General features: G+C 56.8%; 1 protein-coding gene across 1 annotated transcript; it reads left to right on the top strand.

Annotated features, from left to right (window-relative positions):
* The first annotated feature begins 1939 nt into the window (after window positions 1–1939).
* PLCD4 (phospholipase C delta 4) lies at window positions 1940–8643 on the top strand. Its single transcript, XM_054381055.1, has 15 exons — window positions 1940–1983; window positions 2292–2467; window positions 2915–3143; window positions 3356–3485; window positions 4081–4312; window positions 4690–4891; window positions 5224–5368; window positions 5829–5981; window positions 6300–6440; window positions 6783–6939; window positions 7329–7445; window positions 7712–7890; window positions 8036–8171; window positions 8264–8413; window positions 8537–8643. The coding sequence occupies exons 1-15, from the start codon at window positions 1940–1942 to the stop codon at window positions 8641–8643; spliced, it is 2298 nt and encodes a 765-aa protein (XP_054237030.1).
* Window positions 8644–9161: the final 518 nt, after the last annotated feature.

Below are 9161 nucleotides of genomic sequence, written 5' to 3'. Positions count from 1 at the left end.
GAGAGGGAGTGCTAGGAACGGGCTGCGCTGGGCTCGGGATATCGCTTGTGTGCCGGGGAAAGGCGAACAGCCGTGTCCTTGTGCCCACACTCCCGTAGTCTTCCCTGTGCTGGAAGCAACCATCTCCTCTTTGCTGTATGTGCACGGACGGCTGGCTCCGCGGCCGGGGCAGGGCTGGATGCGTTGGGGCCGTGTTGGGAGCCTGACAGGGCTGGCGCTGGGGGTAGATTAGAGTAGCTCTAAAATCTAGCATGGTTACAGGTATGGGGCTACAAGCAACTCTCTTGCACACTGCCATCTTTCCCACATGCGTGGCAGGGTGCAACGAGGACTAGACCTATTAGTGGCACCAAGCTCATCTCTGTCCCAACCACTGTCTCTCTCTAATTCCTCCAGCCTTGGTGCTTCCATCCTGACTTCCCTAGAATATCTTTGTCTCCATCCCCTTGCCTGCTTGCAGTGCAGGGCTGTGACCCTTCTAAGTGGCCATGCCAGGCTGGGTGTTGCCAGGAGGCAGAAGGATGCAGGCAGATAAGTGACTGGGGTTGCACTCTTCTGGTTCCCTGCAGGCTGTGGGGTGCAGGGGGCTGGGAACATGCTAGGGAGTGTGGAGCACTCCTGAGACTGTGAAAGTCAGTGGGCATCAGGGCAGCCACTGCAGTGTGCAAGGCAAGAATGCTGCCACTCCCCTATTTGTGGGTGCGGGCACCCCGGCACGTTGAATGTGAGAGGATGCAGGTGCTACACCAAATCCTTGCAATCTGAGCCCTGCAAGAAGGGCCAGTGCTGGGAAGGCACAGCCCTGGCACTGGACGCTGCTGGGAAGCTTCTGCAATGTCACCTAAGCTGGCTCATGTCTCCAGCAAAACATGAGGTCCCCAAGAGCATGGACAGCTAGTCCCCACTTGCCCTGAAGACAGCTGAACATCCACTGGAGTGTCCCCTAGGATTGGGGCCCACACCAAGCAGGGGATGACTGCCCTCTGTCCCTGGAGCCTGCGAGGATCTGACAGAGAGGCTTGGCAGCTGCTTGCACACTGACGGCACTGGCTATTCCCAGCCCTGTACCTCTGGTGCCTGTGCTGAGTCAGGGGCCTGGGGCATGGCTGCCACCCCTGTGGACCAGCACAGATCCCTTCTTCCCTGGCGACCCCTGGGTTCCCTGCTGCACCCAAATTCCATCCCACTGACTGCAGCATCTTCTCCTTATGGGCCCAGCTCCAGCACATGGGTGATAGGCACATCCAGCGATTTGTTGGTCTAATTAAAAGCTTAAGAGCCTAATCAGAGCTTTATTGTTCAGTCCAGTTGTATTTATAGTCCCATTCCTCGCAGCGCACTCCCTGTACAGCTGCCACTGCAGTGCAGCCCTGCGTTGCTGATGTTCCCCGGAAAGAAGGGGCTGGGAGAAGTGAGGGTCCTGCTGTGCACCCCATTCCTTGCTCTTACAGCAAGTAAGGCTCTCGCTTACTTCCAAATTTGCTGATTGGAGGCCATTTCCCCAGCACTGGAGGCTTGTTCTTGGCTTTGCTGGCACCCCCAGAACAGTTTTTCCTGGTTCTTGGGGCAGCTTCTCCCCTGGGAGCAGTGCCCTGGGAGTACCAGGGCTCCGGTGCCCACCAGGCTGCGGGGCAGCCATGCTCACAAGTTTTTCTGTTCTCCTCTGACACCTTTCGAGCCCTGGCTTCCCGGTAACGCACATTAATGTTGCATGAGCACGGCAGGATGAACTCGACACTTAAGGAAAGCGGTGACCTAGCAGGACACAGGTGCAGGTGCGCTCGCACACAGGCAGGGGCCTGCGCACCTTGCACATGTGTGGGCACAGCTGGAGCCCACCCAGTGGGACCTGGGCGCAGCAGGGGGGTCTGGCCCTGCTCCCCCAAGGCACCCTTTGTCTTTCCTCCCCAGCAGCTGCCAGCGTGAAGGAGAAGGAACCATGGCATCGCTTCTGTGCAATGCCCGTGAGTGCCTTGGCAGGGGGGAGGTGCAGGGCACTCGGCCATCAAGATTTATGTGAGGGCAAATCTGGCCCTTTGGCTGAGCTCACTTTGTTGTGGTCAGGAGCATTCCTACCTTACTGTGGCCATTGGGATTTGGGCTTGGCAGCATTGAGGGTGACTGGGAAGGGTTCATGAGGAATTAATTTCCGCCCCTCTTGTGGCAAAGGGAGTTTATTTGGGGCCCACCCCTCCTGCATCCCTTATTGAGGGACCATGTGGAGTCCCAGAGGTGAAAGAAAGCAAGGTACCAGGGCATAGTGCCTTGATACCTCTGCCATCAGTGATGCAACCCATGCTGCCCCCAGGCATCCAGCTCACAGACACGCTGGAGCAGATGCAGCAAGGGACTCTGATGCGCAAAGTCAAGTCCAAGAGCTGGAAGAAGCAGCGTTATTTCAAGCTTCAGGATGACTGCATGACCATCTGGTACCAGTCCAAGAGGACAGGCAAAACTGAGTCTGCCTGTGAGTACTAGCTGCTCTGTGCTGGCCATGGGGGCTATCAATAAGGTTCAGAGTGAACAGGGATGTAAATGTATGGAGACTCCTGGAGCCACGCTTGCCAAGAGAGCTGGGGCATTCAAGAGAGGCTCTGTGTGCATGTCTGGACTCTTCTCACCCCCGCTTCTCCATGAAGCATCTTGCCACCACTAGGACCCATACTTCACAAGGGCTGAGTAGAATTTGTAGCTGTTACAATTGAAAGCTCTGGCATACCAGTGGAGAATTAGGCAAACAAACTGAGGTGCAGGTTGATGAGCAGCTCAGTGGGTGCATGGATGGATGGATGTAGGGATGGATGGGCAGATGAGCAAAAGAAGGGATGGCTGGAAGAACAGATGACTGTGGGCAGTGCCCCCTGCCCTGCAGTCCTTGTCCCCCACAGACAGACTTTCCCTTCCTCTGCCCCAGTCTCCATCAGTGATGTGGAGACAGTGAGGGAAGGACACCAGTCGGAGGTGCTGCAAAGTCTGGCTGAGGAGTTCCCCCCTGAGCGCTGCTTCACCATTGTCTTCTATGGCCGTCGGGGCAACCTGGACCTCATTGCTGGCTCAGCGGAGGAGGCACAGTGCTGGGTCCAGGGCCTGCGCCAGCTCATCGAAGTGGCCACCAGCATGGACCAAAGGGAGAAGATAGACCAATATCCTTCCTGCAGATAGCACTCTGCCCTCTATATCAAATCCTTTCCTCACCTCTGTTCATCCCCCAGGCCTTTCATCTCCAGCCTTGCCACAGCATGTGCTTAGCTCTTCTGGGTCTCACTATTTGCATCAGGGCAGGGAGGCCCTCTGATGCTCCCTGTATCTGTCTCTCTTAGCCAAGATCCTTAACATCTGCTCTGGCTTCTTGCACGTGGATTCGTGACTGGTTCCAGAAAGCTGACAAGAATAAGGATGGGCGCATGAACTTCAAAGAAGTGCAGCGACTCCTCAAGATGATGAATGTGGACATGAATGAGGATCATGCCTTGCGGCTCTTCCAGGTAAGCACTGCACCTGGGGGCCTGGAGAGTCTGGATAAGGACTGGAGGGGCTGGAAGAAGCTGCCCAACACCTCTCTCCAGAAGGATGTGGTCACTTTCTTCTGTCCATCCATCCATTCAACCACTCACTCATCCATCCATTTATTTGTTTACTCAACTACCTGTTTACCCAGACAAATATCCATTTGTTTGTCAACCCAGGCAGCCAAGGCAGCTATTCCTTCCTCACGTTCATTTGTCCATTCAGCTGCATATCAGCCAGCACAGCTAACCATCTACCTGTTTATGCATCAGTCCAACTAGCCAGTCAGCTATCCATCCATTCATGTAACCATCCATCCACCCATCCATCCCTCCACCTGTGTGTCCATCTCTCCATCCACAGATGCATCCAACTATCAGTCCACCCAACCAGCCCTCCACCTTCCAATCCATCAGTCCATCCATCCATCCAGTATTAATCTATGCCTGTCTCTGCCACTAGAGTGGAGTCTCTGTGCTCTGTTTTGAGGGTGGGTGGATCACCCCACAGCCCCGTGGGGTGGTCAGGAGAGACGTTTTTCCCTGGTTGGGTGCTGAGTGAGCTCCCTTGCAGGATGCTGACAAGTCAGAATCAGGGACGCTGGAAGGGGAGGAGTTCGTGCTCTTCTACAAGGCCCTCACACAACGTGATGAGGTGCTGAGCCTCTTCCAGGACTTTTCTGAGGATGGGAAGAAGCTGACACTGCTGGAGCTGGTGGATTTCTTAAGGCAGGAGCAACTGGAGAATGAGGGCACAGAGGAGTTGGCCATGGAGCTCATCGACAAGTATGAACCATCTGAGACAGGTGAGAGCCAGCCCAGACTGACTGTGTTCTGCATGAGGGGATAAAGGAGGGGGCCAAGACACACAGCCCCATGGCAGGGGCATCACCAGAGCCCCATCCTGTTGCAGATGGGAACAGGGGGAAAGCCCATCATGGTATCATCTGGGTGAAACTCCTCTTTTTTTTGTCCATTCCTGGACCATTTGGGTGTGGAAAGTTGACCAGCCATGGGGTGCAAGCTCTGGCTGTGCTGGGGCATCTCTCCTTGTGCCCCAGCCTCTGGTAGCATCTGTGCCCACCAAGTAAGGGATATCAGGAGCCACCAGCAGCCTCATTTTTCCTTATCCTGTGCCCTCTGGGTCTCTGGCTGTTGGTTGAGCTTCCCCCTCTGCCTGCAGCCCGAGCTCTCCATGTGTTGAGTGCTGATGGGTTCCTCATGTACCTCTGCTCCCCGGAGGGCTCCATCTTCAATCCCCGGCACCGGGCACTGTGGCAGGACATGAGCCAGCCACTCTGCCATTACTTCATCTCCTCTTCCCACAACACATACCTGATAGAGGACCAGATCCGGGGCCACAGCAGCATTGAGGGCTACATCAGGTAAAGGGGCTGCCCCCTCCCAGCTGCCCTCCAGCACCTTCCTGCCCCAGTGCTGTGGTCCATGGAGCTCCATGGGTCAAACCCACTAAGAGGAGAATCTCCTTTACCCCTTCCCGGTCCAACACCGCTGTGGTCATGCCACATGGTGCCCAGCAAGGGGGTTCATTCTGGGGATGTTGAGCCCAGCTCTTCCTGCCCTGCATGCAGCAGCATCTCCACCCTTGGCAGTTGTCCTCCGGTCCCTGCAGGGGTGACACCCGCCGCAGGAGGGGAGAACAAGGGGCTGGTTACCTGGCCAGGTGCGGAGTCCCAGGGCTGACCACCCATTGTAGGGCTCTGAAACGGGGCTGCCGGTGCCTGGAGGTGGATTGCTGGGACGGGCCGAATGGGGAGCCCGTGGTGTACCATGGCCACACCTTCACCTCCAAGATCCCCTTCCGGGAGGTGGTGAGCACCCTGGGAAAGTATGCCTTCAAGGTAGGGCACCCTTCCCTGGGCTCTGGGTGGCCCTCAGTGGGGGGAAGGGATGTAGTTGCAGTTTGGGGCAGTGATGGGGCTCTGGATGGGGAGCCAGTGATGGGGCTCACTTGTCTGGTACTGCAGCAGGTCAGATCTCACCACGGGTGAGGAGAGGGGCTGTGTCTTTTTCTGGGGGACAGCACTGTTGGGTCTGACCCTCAGTCCTGTATTGTCCTATGCCAGGGGCCAGGAGCTCATGAAGACATGGGGAGGTGCAGAGGTGACATGAGACCTGGGTGATGCAGGAGCGAGATGGGGTATGGAGGATGCTGGAGTATTGGAGGGGTATGAAGATCTTGGGTGGTACAAAGACATACAAAGGGCTCCATCCTGGAACTGATCATGCCTGGGCAAAGCACTTGTGAGATTACTTCAACCCCACTGAGACTGATCTCCATCTGTGTCTGTTGCTCCTCAGACCTCAGATTACCCAGTGATCCTCTCCCTGGAGAACCACTGCAGCATGGAGCAGCAGGAAGTCCTGGCTCAGCAGCTCAAGACCATCCTGGGTGAACAGCTCCTCATCGCCACCATTGATGGGCGAGTTCCTGCCCAGCTCCCATCCCCAGAGGTAGGGAAGAAGGCATCACCATACTGGGCATTGCTGTTCTGCCTGGGAGTAGGGTGAGCAGGTGGCTCTGCTGCCCAGAGGAAAGACCACATCTGTCACAGCATCATTCTGTTCCATGGGAACAATCAGGGACTTTGGGAACACTGTGTCGTCGTGTTCACCATGGTTCCAAAGCTGTCCCCAGGGTTGTCCCACCACATGAGAGACATCTGCAGCCCCAGAGAGCTGTGTGCTCCTACCACATTCCCAGGGGACAGCAGATTCAACACAGGAGATGGGTACCCCAGGGTGCTTACCTTTCCATCCACAATCTTGCAGGAGCTGAAGCACAAGATCTTGCTGAAGGGGAAGAAGATCGGGCGGCTGGAGGACACACTGGATGGGCCAGAGGATGAGGCGCCTGACGTGTCTGATGATGACAATGGGGCAGAGGCAGAGGAGGAGAGGCGGAGGGTGAAGGTGGGTGGCTTGGGATGGGAAACTGCTGGGAGCATCAAGCCCCCAAACACAGTGCAGAGAAGAGAGGCAGAGACTGCAGGGACATCACCAAAGAGGGGTAACAGCCATTTTTGTCCCTGGCCATGCCAGCCCCCTCTTTGCAGAGTTCCTGTGGTGACACTGTGGTGGAGGTCCCCTGCTTGCTCCATTTCTGTCAGGAAGGTTGCCTGTGGTGTGGGTGCTGCCACCCGCAGACCCCCTCCAGCTGCTATCAGCTACTCCAGGCTCTGCAGCCTCCATCCTGGGTGAGTGCTGGGGGCCAGCGCTCTTCTCAGGGGGACCTGATATGGCTCTGCCTTGCAGAAGGACAAGGAGACCCTGGCGCAGGTGTTGTCCGACTGTGTTGTCTACTGCAAGAATGTGTCCTTCCGGGGCTTCCAGGAGGCCCGCAGCCATTCCCGGCCCTCTGAGATATCCTCATTCTCTGAGGCCAAGGCCAGGAAGCTCATCCGGGATGCAGGTGAGGCAGAAGGGATAGCAGCATGCAGGCGCTGGGCCAGGGTGAAGGTGGCTTTCTTAAGCATAAGGTGGAGCTTTCAGACATCAGGATTCCCTCCCTGTCTAGGAGAAAGGGGGAGCAATGGGGCTGTACCCTGGGTTGTGGCTTTGAAGGATGATGGGGGGGGAGAAGGGGGCATCAGCTCAGAAAGTGAGGCAGGACACTTGGGTTTCTGGGAGGGGTGAGAGGGATGAGAATTTGCAGGTTGGTGGGTGGATGGATGGATGAGTGAAAGGATGGATGGATGGATGGATGGATGGATGGATGGATGGATGGGCAGGCAGCACATTTTGGGTGGCTGCACAAGCCAGGGAATGACCCCACAAATGGCCCTTGCACTCCATTCCTAGGGAATGAGTTTGTCCGCCACAACACCTGGCAGCTGACACGCATCTACCCCAGTGGGATGCGGACTGACTCCTCCAATTACAGCCCCCAGGAGATGTGGAACGTGGGGTGCCAGATTGGTATGGCTGGGGGGTATTAGGGCTGTGGGGTGGGAAGTTGCCTTGGGTCCTGTGCCTTGGGCCAGTCACTACCCCAGCTGGAGCCAGGTCTGGCTGTGTGTTCTTCCTCTGCCTGGGGGAGCCTGGGAGTACCCAGACAGCAGTGCTGTGTCCCGATGTGCAGCCCCACATATCTCTGGCCATGAAAACAAGCTTGTTCCTCAGCTCCAAGCAGGGCATGGTGTCTCGGAACTGTCCTGAAACTTTTCCTGGCTGCCTACCCACAGTGGCCCTGAACTTTCAGACGGCTGGCATGGAGATGGACCTGTGTGATGGGCTCTTCAGCCAGAATGGTTGCTGTGGCTATGTGCTCAAACCACCTTTCATGAGGGATGAGGAGACTCTCTTCAACCCCAGCGACCCTGGCAGCTGGGAGGGCCCTGGCCCCATCACTCTGACGATCCAGGTATGGGCCTGAGGAGAGACCTTAGGGAGTCGTGAGTGTCCTGGTGCTCATTGGTCGATGGGTGGTGACACTGTTGGGCAGGAAGCTGAGCAGGCTCTCAGCAGATTGGTTTGGCTGCTCATGAAGTCCCTGTCCCTCCCTACAGGTGATCAGTGGGCAGCAGCTGCCCAAAGTGTCCAACAGCAAGGAAGGAGCCATCATCGACCCACTGGTGCGTGTGGAGATCCATGGGGTCCCCGCGGATCAGGCACACCAAGAGACCAAGTATATTGAAAACAATGGTGAGCCCTATGGTGGTACCAGGGACACAGCTGCACCCAGGTGCCCACCCCTGCCTTCCCTCACCCTCCCACTATCTGCTTTCCCTTCCCAGGGTTTAACCCCCGCTGGGATGAGACACTGCAGTTCCAGGTCAATGTTCCTGAGCTGGCCCTTGTCCGCTTTGTGGTGGAGGATTACGACAAGGCATCCAGGAATGACTTTGTGGGCCAGTTCACCCTGGCCTTTGCCAACATCAAACCTGGTGAGCGGCTGCTACCTGCTACCTGGTGGTGTCCCAGGGCAGGCCTGCAAGGACATCAAGGGCTCAGCTAGAGAGCAGGGAAGGGGGCAGCAGTCAGCCAGAGCTTCACTGTCCCCACTGCAGGCTACCGCCACATCCATCTCCTCTCCAAGGACGGCACCAACATCCCACCCTCTTCGCTCTTTGTCCACATTCGCATCAGCAAGCCACCTGGTCCCGAGCAGGACTGAGCTCATGAGGTGAGCAGGACCTGGATAGAAGCCATAAGCCTGGCCATGTGCAGCTGGGACCACAGAGCCAACTACACTGCCCTCCTGTTGAGCCATTTGTGTCATTGTTGCTGCTCTGTCCCTCTTTGCAGTAGCCTCCGAGGGCTGGAAAAAGGCACTAATCTCCCTTTCCCAGGTTTGGGATGCTGCCTCCCATGCATGAGTGTGGAGTCTGTGATGGTGCAGCCCTGCTGTGCCCACCCCATGCATCTTGGCCTGGCCCACGGGCACAGCGTGGTTGTGAAGAGTAGAGAGGATGCATGGTCCCCCCTGGCCCTGCTGCACGGGGTGGTCAGGGGAAGAAGGCAGGAGTTGGGCAAATCCCAGGGCTGAGCAGAGCTGGCAGAAGAGTTGATCCTCACTGTGCCCTGACCCTGCAGACCCCCATCTAAGCCCCCTGCCCCTCCTCACCCTTGTCATGTCCTTCCTCTGTAAGCAACCTAATAAATGGTTCGGTGACAGGCAGGCTCAGGTCTGAG

Source organism: Indicator indicator, chromosome 5 (genome assembly GCF_027791375.1).
Source record: "Indicator indicator isolate 239-I01 chromosome 5, UM_Iind_1.1, whole genome shotgun sequence".
NCBI classification, from domain to species: Eukaryota; Metazoa; Chordata; class Aves; order Piciformes; family Indicatoridae; genus Indicator; species Indicator indicator.
Note: the sequence above shows the minus strand (reverse complement) of the source record. Positions and strands in the feature narration are given on the sequence as shown.